At 42.5% G+C, this 26,960-nt stretch overlaps 1 protein-coding gene across 13 annotated transcripts in view; it reads right to left on the bottom strand.

Moving 5' to 3' along the window:
* The window catches only part of AUH (AU RNA binding methylglutaconyl-CoA hydratase), a 384,072-nt gene that overhangs the window by 208,514 nt on the left and 148,598 nt on the right, over positions 1-26,960 (bottom strand). For 11 of the 13 annotated variants that reach the window (XM_073878194.1, XM_073878190.1, XM_073878192.1 and 8 more), the window contains 4 exons: positions 21,891-22,078; positions 18,571-18,621; positions 17,387-17,434; positions 9,693-9,823 (listed from right to left, as the gene is read on the bottom strand). In XM_073878194.1, coding sequence (XP_073734295.1) covers positions 9,693-9,823; positions 17,387-17,434; positions 18,571-18,621; positions 21,891-22,078 — 418 coding nt within the window. Of the gene's footprint in view, positions 1-9,692; positions 9,824-10,721; positions 13,036-17,386; positions 17,435-18,570; positions 18,622-21,890; positions 22,079-26,960 lie in introns of those variants that run through there. The other 2 variants (XM_025891650.2, XM_025891649.2) reach the window with 1 other exon arrangement.

The following is a 26,960-nucleotide window of genomic DNA, read 5'->3' as shown; positions in this document are numbered from 1 at the left end:
TTTATCAATAACATCTATGATACACAGGGTTGCATTAAAATCGTCTGTGTGGGTATAATGTCAGTGGAAACAGTGCGGTGAGAATATCCAAAAATCTGCTTCTCCGTATAAGCAGTAATTTTCAAGATCAACTTCTACAAAACCTGAAAATTAACCAAAAGCTTGCAATAATCTGATGAACATTTATTCCGGAAAAACAGTTGCATCTCAATAAAAACATCAAGCTCTGTGGCATTTTAATTTGCCATATGTCCAGTCCACTTTTCTCAACCCCTTGAAAACCAACCCCCCTAAAGTCAGGGTAGCCATGACCTGACCACCATTGTGTCTGCAACCTACCCGAAGCTCTTTTCTTAGAAATCTGTCATTATCTGACCTGTCTGGCAGCAACCTGGAGGATCAATGACTGAGGAAAACCCCTACTCATGGGCCTTGTCTTTATTGGACCTGACTCAGAGACCCCTCACTGTAAACAGCTTTTTTCATAGGGTATTTATAGAAAACAATCAGTGGCAACTGTTTAGTGTCAAAGTTACCTAAGGCAGTGACAGCAGCTGGTACAAATAAGAAACAGGCCAAAAAACTTAAAAGGAGAAACTGGGGAATGAGATGCCCATACAGGGCTATAAAAGGCTCTGACATGTTCCTAGGAATCTAGAAGGCAGTATGCATGTGCAGGGCTGTATGCACATTCAGGAAAGACCTGAGAAGGTCCCAACTCTCATCTTCAGCTGACACTGATGCTCTTGACAGAAAGGAAGTGAAGGCTAAGGCAAGGTTGCCAAATGCCCAGCAAAGCACTGAAAGCATGCCCCAACATGCACACAGTGCCCCTCTGCAAGACCTGGAGACTTCCTGCTTCAAGGTATTTATAGGAATCTCGTCCAATCATTAGTTGATCACTAAATTAACCAAGTGGAGACTTCAGGGACCACAAACAACAAAGAACACAGAATTATGTCAGACAAGTCAATACATAAACAAACTGCAATAATAACAAACAGCAACCACAAACCTGGGGGAGGGGAGGCAAGGACCTGATCTCCAGAGATGCCATATTATATTAATTTATATTTGCCATATTATTTTAAATACCCATTATTCAACAACATATTATAAGACATGAAACAAGAAAGTGTGACCCTATACAAAGAAAAGAAGCAACCAACAGAAACTGTTCCTGAAAAAAAAACAAGACATTGAATGTACTAGAAATGTTTTTAAATCAGTTATTTTAAATATCTTCAAAGAACCAAAGAATGAGAACAATGTCTCACCAAACAAGGACTATAAGTAAAACAAAACAAAACAAACAAAAAAACCCACAAACCTGCAAAAAAGAACTAAAGACCAATTCTAAAGTCAAAAATATAACTAGAACAAAAAAATTCACTAGTCTCAGGAGCAGATTTGACATAACAGAGGAATCAATATACCTAAACACATATCAAAAGAAGTCATCAAATCTGAAGAGCAGAGAGAAAAAAGTTCAAAGGAAAATGAACAGCACCTCAGAGGCCTGTGGGATACTCTCAAGTGTACTAATATATGCATAATGGGAGTACCGGAAAGAGAAGAGAGAAAGGTGTAGGAAGAGTATCTAAAGAGATTATGGCCAAAGACATGATCTACACATCCAAAAACCTCCGTGAAATCCAAGCAGGATGAACTCAAATAGATCCACACCAAGGCCCATAATAAACTGCCAGAAGCCAAACATCTTGAGAGCAGCAAGAGAGAAATGACTTGTCATTCACAAAGGGCCTCCCAAAAGATTAACAGCCTACTTCTCATCAGAAACCACAAAGACCAGAAGGCAGAGAGAGGACATATTCACAGTGCTGAAATAAAAATGACTGTCAAGCAAGAAGCAGATATCTAACAAAAATTTCCTTCAAAAATTAAGAAAAAATTAAGACATTTCAAGATAAACAAAAACAGAATTTGTCACTAGCAGAACTTCCCTACAATAAATCCTATAAAGGGAGTCCTTTAGGTTGAAATGAAGGGACACTAACTAGAGAGTAATTCACATCCACTGAAAAAAATCAAGTGTACTGGTAAAGGTAACAACACATTAAAAAAAAAAACACAACACACAGTATAGATGTATTTTTCATCTTTACCTTTTTTGCCTCCAGTCAGAATTAAAAGACAAGTGTGTAAAACAATAGTTATAGAGCTGTTCTCACAGACTTATAATGCATACGGATTTAACTTCTATAATAGCACAGAGGAAGCAGAAGGATACAAACCTACACAGGAGTAAAGTCTGTGCAATTAGTTGGTATTGACCCAAAATAGATTTTATAAGTTAAGATGGATTTAACTGTAATTCCCCAAAGAGTCAAAAAAATATGTAGCAAATGAAATGATAAGGAAATTAAAATGGTACACTAGAAAATACCTATTAAACATAGAAAACCAGTAATGCAGGAAGAGAGGGGGAAAAAAGACATGCCATGTAGAAAACAAATAGCAAAGTGGCAGATGTAAATATTACCTTATCAATAGTTACATTCTAATCAAAAGGCAGAATGGGCAGAATTAAAAGATATGATCCAACTTTATGCTGTCTACAAGAAATACACTTTAGATTTAAAGATGTAAATATGTTGAAAGCAAAAGGATAGACAAAATATATCATGAAAAAGTAACCAAGAGAACTGGAGTGGCTATACTAATATCAGACAAAACAGACTTTAAGATAAGCTACATGTACATCAGAAGACAGATGACCAAATTTACTGTTTGTGGTGCCAACACTAATTGTAAATTTATATTATAATGTGAAATGATTAAATATATATGTCACTTTAAAAAAATAACAGCTACTATGGACAAAGAAGCACATTTTATAATGCTAAAAGGATTAATCCATCAAGAAGACATAATAATAATGAATACATATGCATAACCATAGAGTCCCCAAATACATGAAGCAAAACCTGACAGAACTGAAGAGAGAAATAGACAATTCAACAACAGTGGCTGCAGGCTTCACTATCTCACTTTCAATAATGAATAGAACAAGTAGAGGACCAACTAGGAAATACAAGAATGAAACAAGGGCGCCTGGGTGGCTCAGTCGGTTAAGTGTCTGCCTTTGGCTCAGGTCGTGGTCCTGGAGTCCTGGGATCGAGCCCCACATCAGGCTTCTGCTCAGCGGGAAGTCTGCTTCTCCCTCTGCTCCTCCCCCACCCCTCCCCTGCTTGTGTTCTCTTTCTCACTCACTCTCTCTCCCTCAAATGGATAAATAAAAATCTTAAAAAAAATAAAAAATTTAAAAAAAAAAGAATGAAGGGCGCCTAGGTGGCTCAGTTGGTTAAGCATCTGCCTTCGGCTCAGGTCATGATCCCAGGGTCCTGGGATCGAGTCCCACACTGGGCTCCCTGCTCAGTGGGGAGTCTGATTCTTCCTTTCCCTCTGTGGTTCCCCCTGCTTATTCTCTCTCTGTCAAGTAAATAAAATCTTGAAAAAAAAAAAAAAAAAGAATGAAACAAGACTACAGATGAACCAGACTTAATAGAACACTCCACCCAGCAACAGGAGAATACACATTCCTCTCATATGCACATGGGATTTCTCCAGGATAGATCATATTTTAGGCCACAAAGTCTCATTAAAATTTGCCAAGGACTGAAATTATACAATGACAAGACTGAAGTACATTTGCCAACCACAATGTCATTAAATTTGAAATTAATAATATAAGGAAATTTGGATATTCACAAGTATATGTAAATTAAGGAACACAATCCTAAAAGACCAAAAGGACACAGGAAAAAAACACAAGAGAAATTTAAAAATACTTTGAGATGAATGAAAACAAAACCACATGTGTCAGGGTCCCCAAACCACCTTCAGGTTGGTAATTTACTAGGAAGACTCATAGCACTTAGCATACAGTCTATTCATGATTATGACATATTATATAATCAAAAGGATACGAAGCAAAGGCAGCAAAGGAAAAGGTGTAGGGGTGAGTATCAGGGGAGACCAGCTGCAAGCTTCCAAAGGTCCTCTCCCAGTGGAGGCACACAGGACGAGTTTAATTCCTCCAGCAACAAAGTATAACCAGATGTGTGAAGTGTTGTCAACACCTCACTAGAGACTCAGCCCAGGGTTTCTGCTGGGGCTAGACATGCAAGCATACTCTGCTTGACAGATATCCAAATTCCATATTCCAAAAAGGAAACCATAAACCATATTGTTTGTACAGTGAAGGCATAACTCTTATCAGTTCTGGAAATGGTGGGAACTTCCCCAAATCTAAGTTTCCAAATGAAGGCCAGGGGCCAATCCTGCAGCCAGCCCTTCCCAAGGATAGTAGTTCAGACCTGTTATGTTAACTCTTTTCCACAAACATATCAAAACTTACGGGATGCAAATAAAGCATGCTTAGAGAGATATGTATAGTTGTAAATGCCCATACTAAAAAGATCTCAAATCAAATAACCTAACATTCTACCTTGAGAAATTAGAAAAATAAGAGCAAACTACAGCCAAAGTAAGTAGAGAGAAGGAAATAATAAAACTAAGAATAGAAATAAATGAAAAAGAAGACAGAAACACAATAGAGAAAAACAACAACAACAAAATGAAAAGTTGACTCTGAAAAGCAACAGGCAAACGTAGCTGGATGGGCAATGAAAAAAAAAAGAGAGAAGCCTGAAATATTAAAATCAGGAATGAAAGAAGGGAAAACTACTACTGACCTTATAGAAATAAGGACTGTGAACACCTGTATGTGAAATTACATAACCCAGATGAAATTTACAATTCCTAAAAAGAAGCAAAGTATTGAAGCTGACTCAAAAAGAAAGAATATCTGTATACAGGTAAAACAAGAGGGTGAATTAATAATCAAAGCATTTCCAACACAGAAAAGCCCAGGTCCAGATGGTCTCACTGATAAATTTTACCAAATAATGATAATAGAATTAGCACCACAAACTCTTTTTTTTTTTAAAGAAGGGAACACTTCCTAAATCATTCTATGAAACCAGTATTATCCTGATACCCCAACAAAGAAAGACATCATAAGAAAGAAAGCTACACATTAATATTCCTTCTAAACATAAACCCATAAATCCTGAACATAATATTAGCAAGCCACATCCAGCAAAAAGGAGTGTACATCATGACCAAGCAATTTATCCCAGGAATGCAAGTTTGGTCTAATATCTGAAAGTCAATTAAGGTAATAACATATCAGTAGAATAAAAAATAACCACTGCATTCTCAAATCAACAGATGTTGGCATAAGGATAGACAATGGAGTAGAATGAAGAGTTTAGAAATTAACCTTTTTGACAAGGTTACCAAGAAAACTCAAGAGAAGAAAGAATAGTCTTTTCAATAAACAGTGCTGGGACAACTGGATATCAACATGCAAAAGAAAGAAGTTGGATCCTACCTCACACCATACACAAAAATTAACCAAAATAGTTAACAAATCTAAATGTAAAAGCTAAAACTATAAAATACTTAGACAAAAACACATCTTTATCACTTTGGTTTAGGCAATGGTTTCTTAGATAGGACACCAAAAGCACAATCAACAAAGGAAAAAATAAACTTAACTTCATCAAAATCTCAAACTTTAGTGCTTTAAGGGACACCATCAAAGAAGTGAAAAGACAACCCACAGGAGAAAAGATTTATAAATCACATATCCAATAAGATACTCGTACCCAGAATGACTTGTATCCAGAATATATAAGGAACAGTTACCACTCAGTAATAAAATGGCAACCCAATTAGAAATGGGTAAAGGGTCTGAACGGATATTTTCCCAAAAAAAGATGTAGAAATGGCTGACAAGCACATGTGAAGATCTTCAACATCATTAGTCATTAGGACAATGCAAATCGAAAGCACAATGAGGGGCCACTTCACACCTACTGGATGGTCATAATCAAAATAAAAGCCAGTGACAAGTGTTGGTGAGGCTGCCGAGAAATTAGAACCTTCGTATGTTGCTGATGGGACTGTAATACGGTGCAGCTGCTTTGGAAACCAGTTTTGCAGTTCCTCGAAAAGTTAAACATAAAGTGGTCGTATAACCCAGTTAATTCCACTTCTGGGTGAACACCTAAGAGAAATGGTAATATATATCCACACAAATACTGTACATGCATGTTCGTAGCAGTGTCATTTATGAGAGCCCCAAAGTGGAAACAACAACAGCCCCAAAGAGTTCGCCAACTAATGACTGAATAAACATAATGTGGTGTGTACATACAGTGGAGTATTTTCAGCCATAAAAAGGATGAGGTATGGATGCATACTACACATGGATGAACGCTGAAAACATTACAGTGAATGAAAAAAGCCAGACATAAAACGTTACATATCATATAAACCTATTTATACAAAATGTGTAAAATAGGCAAATTCAGAGACAGACAGTAGATTAGTGGTTGCTAGAGGTTGGCAGGAAGGGCAAGTGGGAGAGACTGCTAATGAGTACGGGGCTTCTTTTGGGGCTGATGAAAATATTCGAGAATTAAATAGTGGCCAGGGCTGTACAACTCTGTGAATACACTAAGACCACTGAACTGTACAGTTTAAAGGGTGACTACTATGGTGTGTAAATTACGTATTTAAAAACAAAAAAGACAAAAAAATGCACAAAAATCACAAAGGTGTCTTTTTCTTCAGCTCTGACACTGGGGCTCCAAACCCAGAATCCATTCAAACGTTATGAAACTGAGCCCCCAAAATGCATCCTAAACACAACTTTTCCAGGTACCAGCAGGACTGGGGAACTGTTCTCGTATGTGACAGACAAGATGAGGTCTTTTTCTTATACGCGGAGCCTTTATTCTGCATCTGCTGGAGGTCATGGGGCAAGGGAAGGAGGACCTGTCCCAGGCCAGGACTTAGCTCCTTCCCTGGCTCCCTTCACCAGGACACTCCTCCTCACGTTCACTTTCCAACACTAGCTCATCCCTGGGGGACACTGGATACAATCAAAACCGTCAGTTCTGTTGAGTTTTACGGGAAATTCAACACCAATTTTCCTGTCCACACATGCCAACGCGTTCACATACGTACAGCCCGCGTGAGAGGTCACACACTCTCCCTGAACTTGGGAGTACAGCACAGGGGACAGGCCGGGATAAACTGCTGGTCTTCTGAGGAGGGTGGTTTGACAGTCGCATGCCACGCACACGCTCCCACAAGGACCAGAGGGAGAAAAAGTGCCTTTTCCTGGTGCGTGCCAGCACCTAAGAGAGCCACCGACCACTACACCCACCACGGCGCTCCCGCCATCCGAATACCTTTCCACCAAGTCGGCTGGGGGCTGACACTTCCTGTCACGTACGGCACGTCACACATTTCTTGTATTTTTTAAAGCGCTCAAATTTGGGCCACGTGTGAGCAAGTTCTGAGCTGCATGAAAAGTGTGTTTCCAGAAAGTGTTAACAGACAACTCAAGAGAACTGTGACTCAATCCAAGAGAGGCTGTGAGGGGTTTGAACTTCTCTGGCCAACCCGCTCTTGGCTTTCTGTAAAGGGCACAAAGGTTTCATTCAGCTTGGCTCGGAGGCTGGAAGTGAAAGTGATCTGACTATTTTTGAAAAGGTCAGGAGAGAGCACTTGCCCATCTTCAAATTCCTCTGAACCCTCTGCCAGCAGACATCACCGAGACGGGAGTCCAGCCCCGGGCCGTCACTGGATGCCACAGTGATGCCGTTATTTCCCTCATCGGCAGTGTTCGATCCCACTCTGTGAAATGGGTTCACCGTGTTTGATGAACCTGCACACGGGGGGCTTCCGGGCCGCGCCTCAGCAGTGAGGTGGGGGCCGCGGCCGTGCGGGGAGCCTGCCCTGCTCCTGGGCTGGCCACGCAGGCTCGCAGCCTTGGCCAGAGTCCCCCAGCACCTCCTCTGCCAGCCAGGGGAGAGCCAACAGGGCACAAGAGAGGGGCTGCCTTTCTCAGGGATCTGTCCCTCCCCAGCCCTCAAAACTAGCACTGTGAACAGGGCATTTGGGCAGGATGATCCCTTTTCCTGAAATGCTACAGGATCTACTGCTCGAGGGCCAGAGTAGTTCTCAGCCTCGGGTCGGCCTTAGGCGGATACTGTTTCCTGTGCCTCTTCTGACCCGGCCCACCAGTGAGCAGCACTGGCAGCCGCGTACCTCACATCTCGGCCCACGTCAGAGTGGAAGGGGCACCATCTGGGGGTCTCTGGGGACAGAGAACGGCTGAGTTAGAGAGCTGTCCTCTGCCCCACCTTGCCTTGCCCACGGTCCTGCCCTGACTGCCCACCTTCTGCTTCGGCCTCCCCAGCTTCCCCCACCGACGACAGTCCTCAGGTCAGTGTGTGGACAGTGCAGAACAGCCCGGGGAGGTGTTACTGGGGCCAGGGGCAGGCGTGGCTGCCCTGGCCTGGGACGGCCTATAAGGCCCCAGTACCAGACTGCAGTTCTAACTTAAGACAGCTAGCGACCACCTCTCCCCCACTTCTCTTTCCCTGGGTGAAAGCCAGGCTTCTACATGCACTCCTGAACCCCATTCCCTGTCCTAGCTTCTGAACTTCTGAACCCCTCCCTAGTCTCTTCTGAAAAATGCAGCAAACAAAACACCACCACATCTGTGGAAGACAGTTCTGCCCACAAAGCCCTTCTGCACAGACTCGTCCAATCTGTCTTTGCAACTGGTCAGGAGCAGCAACCAGATTCTTTCACAGATGAACAAACAGGCTCAGAGACATGAGATGCTCTGCCTGAGGTTGGTCTCACCACTGGTTTCAGAAGAAATTTGGTCAAAGAGCTCCCGTGTGCTATCCAGCAAAGCAGAGTGAACCTCTGACCAAATTGGAACTCAATGCAAGACTCTGGGTGAGTCTGACCAGTGCAGAAGAGAGCAAGACGCTCACGACACTGTCCCCAAAGTACGGGGTGCTCTTGACCCCCACAGGGTCTGATGATTATCACTACAGACCTCAAACTCACACTCCGGTAGCTGGGTAGAGGGAGGTGATGCATCACTCACAGCTGCCAAGGCTGGCCCCATGTACCCCAGGGAGCAGTGATGAAACCTCAGGGGCTCCGAACAGAACACCTGCCCCCAAACCAGCCTTCCAGTTTCTTGGCCTATCAGCTGAGAACCCCATTCCCTAAGGTGTCCGGGTATTGGATGTGGACGCAGCACGGAGCTGGCAGACAGCCTGCTGTCCTCAGACCAAAGTTTGATATGCACGCTCTCGGTAACCCCCAAGTCATGAGAGAACCATTGAACCAATCAGGGCAGAGGCTTGTGCGCGAGCACACACACTCACGCACGCACGCATGCATGGACCAGCTGTCTGCGGGCTGACCAGTACGGCCAGGTCAGCGGCTCCAGGGACGGCTCCCGGCCCCACTGCCCTCCTGCCACCACTCTGTGCTCCCGATTCCGCTCCCTGAGTCACCAGCGCCTCTCCCCTTGGGTGCTCCCAAGACTCCACACAACAGCACGTGGAAACAGCTGGAGATGTTTGGGGCCTCACATATGGTGCCCGAGTTCTCTTATCCATGTTCGTATCTTCTGGGATCTTGGCCATGTCCCCTTGCACCGAAACAGACGCGGAATACAGTGTTTCCTGTACTTTACAGAGGGACTGACACGCTGGTGGCTCTGAGCTCAGTCTGCTGCCCCCAGGGAAGAGTCAGCTCACTGAGGACAGCTGTCCTCCTACCTTGCCTCCCGAGGCTCGCGCTGCGTGGACGGGGGCCACGAGGGCTGGCCCTGACCACCTGAGGTACGTGTCTCGGCATCCTCGATTCTCCCCGTCAGGCACCCTGCTCTCACACTGCCTTCAGAATTCATCTGAAAAACAAAGGCCGCACACCAAGGGCCTGAGGATTGAGAGCCACCCCTCTAAGGGGTGGCTAGATTCTGGAAGGCTCCCGAAGAGAAGGACTCTGGTAAGTCCAAAGGATGGTATTGGAGATGGCGGGATTTTAGCACCTGAGACCCACAGGTATTTTGAGCAGAGGGTTCAATCCCTAACACCCCAAGCACCCCCAGACGCAATCTGCAGCCTGTGCCACCTATGAAGAAAAGTGGCTCTCCAATAACTGCAAAATTCTGTATTTCTTCTTTTGCGACAAATGTACAATTATTCTTTAATGTAAGAAAATAATTTCATTGCTGTTTTGATAAGGCCCAATAATGCTGACACAGACGTTAATATTTAACTTGGTGGGCAGACGAAGAAATAGCAGCATGATTAAATATTAAAGACCATCTGTCTGCCAGGATTTTTGGACCCCAGATCAGAGCAGTTACAGGACCTATCACCAGAAGAGAGAGTTGTGGTCAAGTGAGGGAAAGGGTCAACGGCCAGGCCAGCCAGGGACAAGCCTGCACCAAACACAAGCATTTCCTGTTGAGCACATCATCCGCTGAGTGACACCCCACTGTTCCAGTCCACCTACAGAGAGTTCTCTTCAAGGTGTGGCCAGGAAAGTGACACTCAGTGACAAGCTGTTTTTGACAACTAGAAGGGAGGGGGGGAAGGACTAAGGAAAACCATCTATTTTTTATTGAACACAACGTAAATTGAAATGAGTCAAGAAAATCTGAGTCTTCTTTGGGCCACCATCACAGCCCTTCTCGTCCCAGAGATTCTGTGACGTGGCCTCTTCTTCTTTGAGAGAGAAGTGATAAATTAACTGGCACTCCCATACTGTGGGCCAGGGGGATCGCCTGCTCTGAGATGATGTGAAATGCTTTTCCCCTGAATTGGAACTGTGCTTGGTTAAGCGTCCTTCCTCCGGGTCTTCTGCAACGTAATCGGGATGCATGCGGATCGCCACCGTGTTGCCAGCTTGCATCAGCTGGCCATGGCTTCGGTGTAAGGACGCTCGAATGCACAGTGTGCTGGAGGGCAACATGAGTAGCTGCTCAGCCATGGGGGCAGTCCTCTCCCCGAAGAGCGACCTGACCCGGGCCCAGCATCAGGACCACGCCCGGCAAGGCCGCTTTGCTGAAGGGAAGACTCTGGGAAAGGGAGACATCTACACACTTTCCCTTGCTCTAATACAGAAGTCCGTAATCTCTGAAGTCACAACAGGAAGATGTCTTTGCTTTCGGACACACTCCAGTGACTTAATCAGAACTTGCAGGACATTCAATGGTACTCCATCAGCAACAGACTATGCGTCCGTGAGGAGAGGCCAGTCATCCAGCACTCTTAGTATTTTCCCCATTAACATAATTATTTCCTGTGCAGTGAAAAGGAAGTGGCATTTGAATGTGTCGCAGGCAGAACAAGATGGCCCTGAAATCTTTAAAGGACTATGAAGACAAGGGCCAGCACTTTACTTGCAATTCATCCTGCATGAAATGAATGGCACAAGTTTATCAGAAGACAAAGCATGCATCTCCCCAAGATGGAATCAGCAGATGAACGTGGGCTTTAGTGAGCCCCTTCCCCAGGAAGCCACTCAGCTGGGCCCTGGCCCTAAGTCTGTAGGATCTGCCTCACAGGTGATGACAATGACCGCCCCCGGCATGGTGGGCATCAGCAGACGGCGACTCCATGCTTGCCTCTTTCAAGGTGTTTCAAACTGAGATTGAGAGCTCAATTTCCCCAAAGTAAAAAAAAAAAAAGTTTCGGTGATTTCCAAGAGCAAGGAAGCTGCAGTGCTGAATGTGGGAATGCACGGAACAGGCAGTCATCCCCATGCCGAATGTCACTTCCCTGCAACAAAGCACAGCCGTGCTGTTCGGAGGGCAGTGGGCACCCCCGCAGTCCACAAGTAAGGAGGTGCAGATCCCAGAAAAGCGGGTCTTCCCCAGAGCTGACTCAGCCCTGGACACAGCCTCAGAAGGCAGTCTGGTTTGACGAAATACAAAATGAAGCGAGCCTGAATCTGGAAACCTGTAAAGGTCTCTCCACGCTGCACACTGAATCCCACAGCTGAGTCCCACATACTTCCTATCTGTCCCCTCCCCAGGCGAGGCTATCAACTCAGACGTGCCCCCGAGCCCCTCTGTTTCTAGTCACTTTGCCTGGCCCGGGGTTAGAAGAGGGAGAGAGGGGGGCTGTGTTCACCTCCGTTCCTTACTAAAACCAGGTGCAAATGCTGGGGGCAGGAAGCAGAGCAGGCTGCACCTCACTTCGAATCCATGACCCCAAGCTGTTTCGACAGCCCAACCCTGGCAGCACCAGCTTCTTCAGGACTTAGACCAATGGCCAGGCAACGTGCTGGGCGATCTTACAGGTACACCCGCTCTAGGCCTCCTGTTGGCCTCCCGAGGCTGTGGGTCCCAGTCTGAGCAGGCTCATTTCCCCCCATCCACACTGTATTCTAAGACTACCGAGGTCATCTGACAGAATCAACACGGAAAGATGGCTTCTTCTAAAATCCAACATGCAATGATTTATTCGGTTCAAGAGAATGGGGTAAGAGAAAAGTTTCCAAGTTTTCTTTTCACCAATTTTATTTATATTTGGTAATTTTCGCTCAGAGAATCTATCAATTCCTTTTTCAGTCTGAGATGTATGTATGGGTGGGATGTATAGTATAATCCCTTAGAAACTTTATTTGGTATAACTTCACATTTTTGGTATATAGAAATAATTTTATTTCGTATTGCAGCACAGTAGACATACAATCAATATTATTTCCTAGAATGTGTAATATATAAATTATTCACATTAAAAAATTAAGAACAGAAAGCCTCATATGCAGGAAATTTTTAAAAATGTGTACCTAATTTTGAATCTGTTTTTGACTATACACTACTAGCTTTATACATCCGAATGAATATGACAAGATGCACATTTGAACAAAGTACACAGATGGGTCCACTCCAGATGCTTAATTCACTATGCAGAGAACTTGCTCTTCACTTTGGTCATTGGGATTCCAGGTGCTGAGGCATATGTGGATCTGAAAGATACTTCCAGAGGTACATTTATTACACTGGCATTTGAAAGATTTCTGTGTCTTCTATTCTCCTTTATAGCGAGGGGACCTTTTCTCTTTAAAAGCAAGAAGACCTTCAAGCCTGTCTTTTGTTGGAATAGTCTAGAGAAACAAAACATTATGTTACCTATACCAAAAAGTAAAAACAACTATAAAAGTTTAACAAGCTTTATGTAAAAAAACAACAAAAAAACTAACTAGAAGGCAATCTAAAATTTTGAAATCTACTCATCATTTGAACAATTCTACTTATGTGACTAAATTTACATTCTAATTCCAAATACACTTCCTCCCATTTCAAATGTACTTTAAAAAACCAACAGACTGTATTTTTTAGACAATTTTACGTTTACAAAAAATTGAGCAGGAAGTTCAGAGTTCCCACAGATTGCCTCAAGCCCCCAAGGTTCCCCCATTATTAACATCTTGCATCAATGAAGTACACTTGCTACAACTGATGAACCAATATCGATACATTATTATTAACTAGAGCCTATAGCTCACACAGGGCTCACTATGTTGTCGAACCATGGATTCTGACAAAGGCGTGATGCCATGTATCCAACAGTATCCACAGAATGGCTTCCCTGCCCTAAGCATCCTTTACGTCCCATCTACGCATCCCTGGCCCCTACTGCCTTTTCCAGAATGTCACATAATTGGAATCCTACAGTACATAACCTTTTTAGATGGAAATCCTTCACTTAGTATGCACCTGAGGTTCTTTCATGCCTTTTTGTGGCAGGATGGCTCATTTCCTTTTGTCGCTGAATAATACTCCACTGTACGGATGTGCCTTAGTTTATCCATTCAATCTATACATCTTGGTTGCTTCAAAGTTTGGAAGTTATGAACTAAGCTGCTAAAATACCATGTGCAGACTTTTGTGTAGATATAAGTTTTCAACACACTTGGGTAAACACATAGACGGACAATTGCTGGATCATGTGCTGAGATTATGCTTAGCTTTGTAGGAAATGGGCAAATTGGTATCTTGTTTGTATTTGCATTTCTTAATGACAGATGATGTGGAGCATCTTTTTCTATGCTTACTTGCCATCTGTGTATCTACTCTGGTGAGGCGTCTGTTCAAATCTTCCACCCACTCTTTAATGGGTTGTTTTCTTATTATTGAGTTTTAAAAGTCCCTTGTCTGTTTTAGATACAAGTCCTTTATCAGTTGTGTACTGCAAAGACCCGTTCCCAGCCTGTGGCTTCTCTTTTCAGCCTCTTCACAATGTCTTTCGCAGAGTAGAAGCTGTTAATTTTAATGAAGTGAAACATCACTTTTTTTCTTTCATAGATTATACTTTTGGTGTTGTATCTTAAAGAAGTCATTGCCAAACCCAAGAACACCTACATTTTCTATGTGATCTTCCAGCTGTTTCAGAGGTTTTCATTTTACATTAGGTCTATGGCCCAGTATGAATTAATTTTTGTGAAGGGTGTAGTGTCAGTGTCTAAGGTCACTTTTTTGTTGCCAAATGCCCAGATGCTTCAGTACTACTTGTTTTGAAGACTATCTTTTCTCCACCAAATTGCCTTTGCTCCTTTGTCAAAGGCCATTTTATTTTCTATGAGTCTACCTATATGACTATTTTATACGAATCTACTTCTGGGCTCCCTATTCTGTTCCACTGATCCAACTGTCTGTTCCTTTGTCAACTCCACACTGTCTTGATTACTGTAGCTTTACAGTAAGTCTTGGAGTTGGGTAGTGTCAGTGCCACAACTTTGTTCTTCTGAGTAACTGGACTGGCTAAGTCTTTGGACTTTCCATATGAACTTCAGAATTGGTTTGTCGACACAGATCAAGTAACATGCTGAGATTTTTACTGGGATTGTACTGACTCTCTAAGTAAAACTGAGAAGAAGTGACTTCTTAGTAATAGTGAGTCTTACTATCCATGAACATGGTATATCTGTCCATTTACTTAGATCTCGATTTCTTTCAACAGTTTTGTAGTTTCTCTCCAATAAATCTTATACATTTTTTTTTAGATTTCTACTTAAGCATTTGTATTTTTTGTACTAATGAAAATCATGTTATGCTTTTAATCTCAAATTCCAATTCTTCATTGCTGCAATACAGGGAAGCAACTGACTTTTGTTTATTAACCTTGTATCATGCAACCTTGCTCTAACTGCTTCTTAGTGTTTTTTTGTTCTTGATTCTTTGAGATTTTCTACATGGACAATTACATCTTCTATGAAGTTTTATTTCTTCCTTCCCAATCTGTATATCTTTCTCTCTTTTTCTTGTCTTATTACGTTAGCTAAGATTTCTAGATGTTGAAAAGGAGTTGTGAGAGAGGATGTCCTTGCCCTGTTCTCGGCCATTAAGTATGATGCTAGCTGTAGGTTCTTTTATAGAAGTTCCTATCAGGTAAGGAATCTCCCATCATAATTTGCTGAGTTTTTCTTATGAATGGGTGTTGGATTTTGTCAAATGCTTTTTTTGGATCTATTGATATGATCTGATTTTCCTGTTTAACCTGTTGGTGTGACGGATTACAGTGCTTTCTGAGTGTCAAACCTGGCTTGCATATCTACAAAAAAATCCATTTGGTTCTTTTTATACATTGTATACATACATTTAGACAAATCAATCTGAAATTGTTTTTAAACATTCTTTTTACACATTGTTGGATTTGACTTGCTAATATTTTGCTGAGAAATTTTACATCTACTAATTTATGACAGATAATGGTCTGTGGTTTTCCTTTTTTATAATGTTGGGTTTTGGTATCAGGATACTACCGACCCAGAATGAGTTAGGAAGGGTTCCTTCTGCTTCTATATTCTGGAAAAGATGACTAAAAATGGATATGATTTCTTCCTTAAATGTTTGGTGGAATTCACCAGAGAAACCATCTGGGCCTGGTGCTTCCTATTTTGGAAGTTTATTAATTATTGATTTAATTTCTTTAACAAACGTAGGGTTATTCAGATTATCTATTTGACCTTGTATGAGTTTTGGTATGTTGTGCCTTCCAAGGAATTGGTCCATTCCACCTAGGTTATCAAATCTGTAGACAGAGTTGTTCACAGTATCCCTTTATCATTCTCTCAATGTCCATGGGATCATTAGGGATGGCCTTTCTTGCATTTCTGATATTGGTGATTTTTATCTTCACTTTTCCATGGTTAGCCTGCCTTGAAGTCTGTCAACTTCATAGATCTTTCCAAAGAGCCATTTTTTTGTTTTGTTTTGTTGACTTTTTCCTTGTGTTTTTCTATTTCCAATTTCATTGGTTTCTGTCCTAAACCTTATTTTTCCTTTTCTTCTGCTGACTTTGAGTCCTATTTGCTCTCCTTTTTCTACTTTCCTGAAGTGGAAACTTACTACTGATTTCAGATCTTTCTTCTCTCATATATGCATTCAATGCTAAAATGCTGTTCTCTCTAAGCAGCACTTTCAATAAATTCCTACAAATTTTGATAGTTGTATTTTCATTTTTATTTAATTCAAAATATTTGATTCCTATTAAGACTTCTTCTTTGACTCATGTGTTGTTTAAGCTGCATTAAAAAGATTAATCCCACCATTAATAGGTGGGATTTCCCAGCTACCTTTCTGTTGTGATTTCTAGTTTAATTCCATTGTGGTCTGACAAAATGCTTCTTATGATTACTGTTCCTTCACATTTCATAAGATATGATTTGTGGCCAAACATACTTTTTAAATTTTTCTTTGGACTCTAAGGCTGTCCATTTTTAAGAAGTGTGTAATTTACTTCATTCATGGCATGGCTCATCAACGACAGGTGGCAATTCATACATACAAACCAGGCACAGAGGAACACTCTAGCTGTCCCTCCTAATGCAGGACACTGCCATGCTTTATGGGAGCTGAAGTAGTTTTCAATTCTCACAAAAGGTAGAACAAAATTCTTTTGCTACACTGGATGCCCTGAACAAAGTTACATCTTTTAGAAAATAAGGAAGGAAAGAAAAAAGGGAGATTTATTCCTCTATACAAAGTCCTACTAATTTGTGTGCAAAAGAGAAAACTACACACTGAATTAGGGAACTTTCAGTGGGCGGGAGGGAAGTCTCAGAACCAATGAGTCTCAAATACTGATGCTCCCCAGCAGGCCCACATTCCCCCACCGCCCTCCTCCCCGCCCCTGTCTACACTGGAGTGAGGGTTTAAATCGACACCCATAAATACAACATGAGCCAGAGAGACGGCCACCGCATGAATGGTACTAACTTAACAAAGAGTTTTTTAAATTACGTAGATAAGAGACATTAGTATATGGAACAGAATCAGTAATAGGAGCTGGTAATAGTCAAAGAGCAAAAACAGCTAATTTCAACCCATTTGTATGATTTTAGAAGAGGTATGAGTGTAATCTTGCTCAGAGATATATAATTCATTTGACTTATACAGAAGGTAAATGCAATTTGTAAGAGGTATCCTTGCTGAATTTGTAGTTGCATTACATACCTGAGCATAACAAGCTTCTTCTATGGCTAATCCTGTTACTAAATCAACCTGAGGATAAAAACATAATTAAATTTCAGCAGGAATTACTTTTTAAAATATGGAACACTCAATATAAATTCAAACTAGTAACACTTCTCCAAAAGCACAGAATCCTTTGATGTAATACAGCAAATCGGAAGTATGACCAGCATGAGAAGTCTGGAACCAGGCTGCCTGGGTTCAAATTCTGCCTCTACCACGGGGGAGCTGTGTAAGCTTGGCTAAGTTAGTTATGGTCTCTGTACCTCAGAGAGGCACATCCGAATGACAGACTAACTGTATTATCTACCAAATGGGGATAATCTAGGTGAAGCCTTTATAAGGCACCTATATATGGCCTGGCATGTACTATGGATCATATAAGGCATTTGCTGTTAGTATTGTTACAATTATGTTAGAGTTTTTAAAAACCATTTAACTACTTTGTAAATTTTTAAAACTGTGTTTGTTGCTAACAAATTCAACCTCTTTTTATTGCTATGAAGCTCATGAAGATATGGTGGCCTCTGAGTCTGCACGGAAGAAGTATCTCTCTTCAAAATTCCCTAATTTAACCAAAACATAACTGGGGTCATGAGAGCCCAGCGTACACAGGCACCCGCATTGCTCCCTTGCCCTGCCTACTTCTCTCCTGGCCTGGGGCTTCCACTCTTTAGAAGACGCCTCCTCAGGGGAACCCCAGGACACCCTGAAGGCTTGCCTTGTTAATATGGGCTCCCTGCACAAAGCACATTGAGCAGTTAAAGGTGGAGAGAGTTTGGCTCGGCTTTGAGCCGGAAGTTCTCCTCAGAACGTTCTTTAATAATGCAAAGCTGGTGTTGAGAATACACAGAATGACCTCTTCTTTTGGTTTTCTATGAACTACTAGCCAATAAATCTATTAGTTGGATGGCAAAAACAGTGAGCATGTCATAAGCTGCAGGACATCATTGAAATTCCTCAGTTCTGTGATTAAGATACTGAATCAACAACAGCCTAAGCAGAATGAAATCAATAATGTAGCTAAAAACAAACAAACAAACAACCCCCAGTAACTTGTGGTAATAGTAGCATTGAAACAGCTGGATTTTAGAACATTAAAAAATAAATTAAATTAAATCCCCACTACCTCCTCCAACAACAAACTCAAATATTAAGGCACTCACCTCCATCCCTTGATTAATTGCTAATTTTGCCACTCTCATTGCAACGGGTCCCTAAAATTCAATTAGAGAAATAGATTTTAATTACTATTTATGCGAATTATGTTGTACAGCTCAGTAAAATTCAGAAATCCCCATTGCTGGAACCATGGCAAAGAAGCAACAAAAGCTATAGGACAGTTAATGGGAAATTTCTTAAGGCCATTGCAAGGTCTACACAGCGCTTGGTACAACTCTACTACACTGGCCACTCTGTGTGCTTGCAGGTCAGCAGGGGCTGTGTGCCCAGGAGATGGTTCACCATTATCCAGCACAACCCGCCCCCCCCCCCCCCCCCCGGAGTGAAGCAGAGAAAAGGAGATGCTGTGCTTGGTGCAATACCACACCCATGAGCGGCCGGGCAGGAGCCCGGGCTGGCGATGAGGCGACACTGGCTCTGCACCTGTCCTCCGTGGGCTTCCAGAACGAAGAACAGTGAGGATGTACGGGCAAAGACGTGTCCTCCAGCCAGTGCTCCCACACCACACAAAAGCTTACAGCCAGAGAAGTCCTTTAGGATGTGTGAGGGTCACAGAGGAAAGAACTGGGTGTCCTCTGGGAGGTGAACATGACTTTTGTCGTCTTTGAAAACCACAATGCTCCAGACAGAATTTAGCTGTTTGATCACGTTTGAGATTCCTAAAAACTGTTTATGGGTCATGAGTTAGAATTCAATGGTATCTTTTCAAGTGTCTTTTGGATTAAAATGCAAAATAGGCTCTAGGGCTCCAATAAATGAATGAATAAATGTGGGATGGCATGAAAAATGCCATTTTTCCCATACAGGGGCTTCAATTATCAACTTTAACCCATCTAAATTCTCTTCCTAATTCAGATACTTATTAAAATCTTTTTCAGAGGCCACAGGTTTTCGAGGCTCAGACAAGTATCTTTGTTAGAATTCTTGAAACATGACCTGCAGGTGTGGAGCGTATACTAGAACCATGTTTTCAAGATCATCTTTTTTGTTTGTTTTTTAAAGAGTGCTCCTCTCAGTGAGAGTCTTCTCTATTCCCCTGTATCCACCAACTGACCCAGACAAGGTGCCTGTCCAACTTATATGTGTGCACAAATCCCTAGCCCCTTAGGAAAATGTAGCAGGTCTCAGACCTACTCCTGTGGGATGCCTGGGCTGCACTGGGCAGCAAAGCTTACAAAACTGGTAAAATAGGAAAATGGAAATGCTAGTAGCTGCAATCATTATTTAGCTGGCCTCTTTCAAAATATAAAACAACACCTCTTCTTCTGGACCAACATTTTTTTCTTGAACAAGAAAATGGAAGTAACATCCAATATAGAAATCAGATGGAAATGCTAATTTTATAGAAGCTTTCTAATATCTGGAAGAGTAATCATTCAGTGACAGAAACTAGAAATAAAGATGATCGCCCCTCAAAGTTTGTGCTGAAACTCCGGCATATTGTACAGTCTCACATCTTTTGAACCATTCAGGATCTCCCTTGCCTTGGGGAAAAAGTTTAGGGGTTAATGTTCTCAGAGGCAGGTCCTCCAGACAAAAGGGAAGAGCAGTAGGGACACCCCTGGCTTGTGCTGTGGTGGAGTGCCGCCGGCTGCCAGGCGGCAGGTGGGGAGGCGTGGGCACTGAGGGCCACAGGAGAAAGAGCGACGAGGCACAGATGTGCCCAGGGACGCAGCTTGCAGCACAGAGCTGAGCACTCCAGTCCAAAGACCAGGAGAGGCTGTAGTTCTCAGAACTGGAAGGGTACCATGACTTTTCCTAAACACACCTCTTACTTCAATGCAGACCTGCACTGGTCTTAGGGTTGTAAGCCAAAGGAAGTCATGAAGTCAATATTTCGTTAAACTGCTGCTTCTCCCGATACCTGTACCTTTAACTTCTCTTTAGACACACATTACTCTAATATTTTGGGGAAATATTAATACCAAAGTTTCAGCGAAAGCCTCTTTGTTTTTCCTAAAACACTAAACATCTTTTCTATTTGCTCTCTCCATCAATTCAGAGCGTAGGCTCTGTGTTACTTACGTGGGGAACAAATTATGTAAGAGCCATGTCCTAAAAGGGCATAGAGCTAGCTAAGTGGGCAGGACTGAAGTATCAACACCAGGCAGTGTGGTTCCAGGAACTGACTCCATGGTGAGGCCCGCCGGTCAGCAATCAGGGTACAGGTGAGTCCCAACGGACCTGGGCCCTTGTCTGGCCACTGGGAACTCTAACAACACCTTCTGAAACTGGATGCAAAGCTCTGAACAAATGTGGAGAACATGCATTTTTCTACAGAGAAGTTTCATGAGATTCCCAGAAGGATCCGTAGCCCCGAAACAGGTTACGAGTCCTGTTAGCATCAACCAGCGGAGTTCGAGAGGAAGTAACTCTGATTCCAGTACTGTTGAGGGAGTTGTAAAACCTGAAACTGCACTAGGGAGAAAGACAAATCACTAATTACTTGCATAGCAGCAGTCCTCTAATATGTGATTTCAGAGGAAAGGAATATCTGGAAAATACATGGAAAAGAGAGAACCAAGAAACCCCTGGAACAGGCCCCATGATGCACCATTGCTAACATTACTCATAAGAACTGTCACTTGTGAGTAAATGCAGTGTATTCCAGACTTAAAGTTTCAATGTGGGGAAGAATACTGTGCACAAAGGAGTTAAAACAGTGCCTATATTACCATAAAAACGAACACAAGGAGGGATGCCTGGGTGGCTCAGTCGGAGGTCATGATCTCAGGGTCCTGGGATCGAGTCCCGCATTGGGCTCCCTGGGAGCCTGCTTCTCCCTTTCTCTCTCTCTCCCTCCTCCTCTAACGAACACAAGGAGACACATGACTGCTGTGTAGGCAGGTCATCTCAAACCCAGCTGGGGCAAGGAGAGCCCATGCTGGTGTAATCGGCTCTGGTCTCCCAGCACGCACGTTTTAGTGGATTCCAGCTTGGGGGTGACTCAGTGTGACAGCGCATCCATGGCTGTTTCTCTCCACGTGCACAGCTCAGGTCAGAAGGGTCGGATGGCTGATGATGTAAGTTCCTAGGAAGCTCTGTCACACGTGCCAATGTGTGCGTCATGTATTATCAAGCCCAGGTACAGTGTGAGCCTCAGATCATCCTCTAATCTTCAATTTTAATTCTGAAGGCCCTTCATGTTAATCTAGTTTATTGTTTCTGGTTTTAGGGCTACTATCTACTTTTCTGCTTGGAAAACAAGACAAGCACATCATAGGCATGTGAGATGACTGTTTTGTCAATTTGCTATAAAGTTATTTAAACAGGAAAAAAAAAAAGGAAATGTAATTAGCAATACCTGAGGTAAAAACTCTCTTGCTAGGTCCAAGGCCTTGTGGTAGGCAGCATCCCCCTCCTGGTTCTGCTCTAGAACATGGCTGATCAAGCCCACGGCTTTGGCTTCTTGGCCATCGAGCACGCGTGCAGAGAAGATGAGCTCTTTGGCCAGGGACATCCCGATAGCGCGTGGCAGGCGCTGCGTCCCCCCTGCAGAGAGAGAGAATGGGGGGAATGCAGGCAATGATTTCATACCTTTCAGTCTTTAACATTTCAACGTTTCACTTCTCGGTTTACAAAATAAACCAGGGCCAGAAGTTTATATGTCAGGATTAGTAACTGGAGAACTACTTCAAAGCAGAATCTAATTAGTTTATCAAATTAATACTACCCAAAAAAGAACGTGAGTATCCTTCTGCAACTGTGAAGGGATTCTGGCACTATTTACTCCTTGCAACACAGCTGGTATGTTCCCGAATCGAAACCACAATCATTACCACGTCAGGGGCCATACAATGCACAGTGGTGGTGAAGCAGCAGCATCCCTTAGTCCATTCACCAGAGGGATGACAGGTGCTTCAGTTCAGATAAAACTTGTCAGAGACTGAGACATTCAACTCACCATGTGCTTTGTAAAGAATCACTGATGGTAAATGAACTGCAGGCTAATTTTAATTTAATAAAAAGGAAACCAGGTAATTACTGGTGAAAACAGGCTCTGTCCTGGTGGTGCTGGTGCTTTCAGCAGGAGCACAGATCACTCCCCCCCATTACGTTCTAGCGACGAGGCCAGGATCTCGTTAAAAAGAAAGCTAGACAAAAGCAGGTAATATTCTTATTTGGAAGCCTCAATTTCTACCAATAAGACTATGGGAGTGACTGCAACGTGAGGATTCATCTAAATCTCACCCTCAGGAAGGCTGCTGGGCTGCCAAGGGCATTGGTTGCCAGGAGTCAGGGAACAGCGGACTGGTGGGCTGCAGAGAGCTCACCTGAACAAGCTCACTGGGTTCTGTTCCGCCCCACAAAGTCTAGATTTTTTTTTCTCTATATGAGTTACCAACATTTAAAAAGTGGGTAGATGATTTCTGACAAAAACTAATTTCCACCTGGAAGCCCCCTGCAGATGCAAGGGCTCTAGCTGGCTGTGCCCACCCCGCCTCCCGCCACTCCTGCAGGGCTTGAGATGGACAAGCTCTGCTTTCTGTTAAAAACAACTTGAAAAGGAAAGCAAAATCTTTTCTTTTTCACATCTCAATCAAAAGTGGCAAAGTGAAAAATAAAGATCACAAGTTCCAGAAAGCATATTTCCCTTCAGTAATGAAGTATATTCCTACATTTTTAACACACAAAGCATGCCTGTATTGGAAGAACATGGCTTAAGATGCTATTATTATGCAACTACATCAAGAACCATGAGCAGTTATTTAGGAAATGTGGGTGGTTTAGAAAAACAAACACATACAAACCTCAATGAATTGGAAAGGACTGCTATTTTCGATAGGGACTGGGTTTGAACATAAATGAGTACTGCTTCTGTAAAATAGAGTTTATTGAGTGTGTACAGTGCCCAAGCAGTGAGAGATGGTGAATTTATAACTTGATATGGCAGAAAATGTGTGTCTGAAAAAAAAATGAAGCACTGACAAATTTAAATCGAACTATAAACAGTGATGTTGCTCAGTGTAGTAAAGACAGGTCTGAGAACTTATGGGACAAGATGCAAGGAAAAGACGAGTTATTTATGGTGTTCCCATTGCCAGCTGATTAGAACAGAAATATAAATACAACCCAGACAGCTCTACTTCCTCATGGAGCTGATGAGAATTTTCATGAGATGGAAGAAGTTATGGAGATAGTATTCATGATGAGCACAACATTAGGAAATGATTCTCTTTTGTGTTCTGTGAAAAGTCTGATGTAGACTGGTCAAAATTAGCAAATGTGACCCTCAATGATCCTTGTTAATGTCACACTTTTTATTCAACTGAAACCATGGAGCATTGCAAAGGCTGTAAAGCTTATGCCCATTCATCTTATCAGTTCATCCACAGTATCATCCTCCAGGAATGAGGATTTTGTAGACATTAAAGAAAGGAACAGCAATGAAACAAAGACCATGAAACACATCCACTCCCTGAACTGAACAGCATATAAGTCAAGCTCTGCTTGGTGAAATGGATGCATACCAGAACAGTCTGCTGGAGGACATGACCTGAGTGAGGGCCGAAAGGCATGCTGCTGAAGAGAGTGTTCTGTTTTTGTTGGAAACAACGCACCAGAGGATCTAGGAAAATCCTCACCTTGGCTCACCAGCTAACACTGAAGGCTTGGCCTGTGGGTTGACATCACAAGCCATCCACCTTAGGAACCTCACGTAAGTGGGCCATACAGTACTCGTCCTTTTGTGTCTGGCTTATTACATGAAGCATCTCGTCCTCCAGCTTCGTTCTATTGAAGGGCGTCAACATTTCCTTTCTTTGTAAGGCTGAAAAATATTCCACTGCATGAAGACCAAGTTTCGTTTATTCACTGACCCAGGGATGGTCACTTGGGTTGCTTCAACCTTTTGACTATTAGGAATAATGCTGCCATGCATATGTGTGTACACTATCTCTTTGAGACCCTACTTTCTGTTCTTTTGGGTAGATACCTAGAGGCGGAGTTGTTAGGTCATACAGAAAATCTATTATTTTTTGAGGAATAGCCATACTTTTTCCTACAAGCTGCACAATTTTACATTCTTATCAACAGGGCACAAGGATTCCAATTTCTCCACATTCTCAAGAACATGCGCTCTTCTCGGGGTGTTTTATTTTTGGGGGGGAGAAGGTTTGATGGCAACCATCCTAATGGGTGTGAAGCAGTATCTCCCTGTGGTTTTTGATTTCCCTAACAACCAGTCATGCTGAATTCTTTTCATTTGCTTATTGGCCATTTGTGTATCTTCTTTGGAGAAACATCTATTTAAGTCATTTGCCCATTTTTTTAATTGGGTTGCTTTTTGGCATTGAGTTGTAGGGATACTGTATATATTCTAGATAGTAATCACTTATCAGATATATGACTGGCAAATATTTCCTCCCATTCTGTGGATTGCCTTTTCACTCTGTTGACTGTCCTTTAAAGCATGGAAGTTTTTCATTTTGATGAAATCCATTTTTTTTCTTATGTTGCCTGTGTTTTTGGTGTCATATCCAAGAAATCATTGCCAAACCCAATGTCATAAAGTTTTTCCACTGTTTTCTTCTAAGTTTTTGTAGTTTCAACTCTTACATTAAGGTCTTTGATCCATTTCGAGCTAATTTTTATATATGGTGTAAGGTAGGGTCCAACTTCATTCTTCTGCATGTGGAAATCAGTTTTCCCAATACCACTGATTGAAAGGGGCACTCTTAAACAGTCACACAAATATATTATTTAACTCACTCATTCCTACTGAAATCTTATCTTTACAAAACCTGTTTGGTGAGAAATTATCTGGCCCATTTTCCCCTGCTACAATCAGTTTGCAGAAATCAAAGACTGATGGTAGAACTAGAGGTAACTGCCTCCCTACTCCCCCAGCACATAAACTTGGTCATTTCCAACTTTATGAAAAGGATGTGCCCTGTTCGGTTTGCCTTGCTCAGTTAACATTGATAGAAAGTACAAATGGAAGTTACTAAACCACGGGGCATTATGATACAAAAACTACACATGATCGATGAGCAATCTCAGATTTCCACCAGTATCTCACAGTCACCCTGGATAGAAAATATTTTTATGTCAACATTCTATTCCAGTTTGGAAGTGCTTCCGTTTGTGAACAGCTATTTTCTATTATAAAATTAAACAAAACACGAGTGCCCGTTAGGAGAATCAAGGCTCAGCACAGTAGCACACCCCACAACCAGAGAGAGAAGATGCGCAGTGGAGACCTGCCATGAGGGAAAAAAACATCCAATTTTCAGTTCCAAATGCAAAGAGAAGTACTCGAGAGAATTTATTTCAATTCACCTTTCATTAATTGCTGAATACTAAATTCCAATACCAGTTTAGCGTTAGGTCAAAACAAAGACACCCTTGGGGTGCCTGGGTGGCTCAGTTGGTTAAGCGACTGCCTTCGGCTCAGGTCATGATCCTGGAGTCCCAGGATCAAGTCCCGCATCGGGCTCCCTGCTCAGCAGGGAGTCTGCTTCTCCCTCTGACCCTCCCTCCTCTCATGTGCTCTCTCTCTCTCTCTCATTCTCTCTCTCAAATAAATAAATAAAATCTTAAAAAAAACAAAAAAAAACAAAGACGCCCTGTCGCATCTGTCAGCTGCTTTTCCTACACCAGGCTCATCTACTAGATCACACAACCGGCTTACTTTCCATAGGATTTGAGTTTAGGATCATAAAATGCCACCTCTAGATAGTCTCGGGGACTGACAAAATGAAACATGGGACTAACATGAGGTTGTCCCCAGTGGAACTAGAACTGTTCCACCCTGGCGGCAGCCCTGATGCATTCAAGATCACGGCGCTCTACAAGACTACTCAGAACTTCCAGTACTGTCAGTCCCACCACGGAGCCCTGACTCCTGGTCACACCCGACTCTGAGGCTCAGAGAACTTTCATCATTGAAAGTTAGGTTGCAGAAATAGGATTCAAACTTACTTCTGCCTGATTCTTATCTACTATGTGGTAAGAAAGTACAAAGAGCAACTTATGAAATGAACTGATGGCTTATTTTAGAAAATAAAAGGTGCATGTGTCTGCTATGTATCATTATGTAATAATGTACATAGGCGTATACACGTATCAAACGTGTCCAGAAAGTTGTCTCTGTGAGTCAGGCAACAGCTTTTTTTTTTTCATTTTTTCATTCACACAGCCTTGCTGTATTTCCCGAATGTTCTGCAACATATAGGTAACAGGACTCTGTAATAGTGTAATTTCCAAGATGACAACACATTTGTTCAACTCATTCAGTGAGTACTTACTGCAGCTTCCTGCCCGAGGCGCATAGATACAGTTGTGAAATTAACAGCCCCTGCCTCCTGGATCTTACACTCTCACTGGGAAGCCCACGACGAGCAAGCAAACCCATCCGGTCAGACAGTACAAC

The sequence above is a fragment of the Callorhinus ursinus genome, unplaced genomic scaffold, assembly GCF_003265705.2.
Source record: "Callorhinus ursinus isolate GAN/ISIS: 27379988/994484 unplaced genomic scaffold, GSC_fseal_2.0 scaffold28, whole genome shotgun sequence".
Lineage (NCBI taxonomy): Eukaryota > Metazoa > Chordata > Mammalia > Carnivora > Otariidae > Callorhinus > Callorhinus ursinus.
The sequence above is the reverse complement of the archived record's forward strand: the minus strand, read 5'-3'. Positions and strand labels throughout refer to the sequence as shown.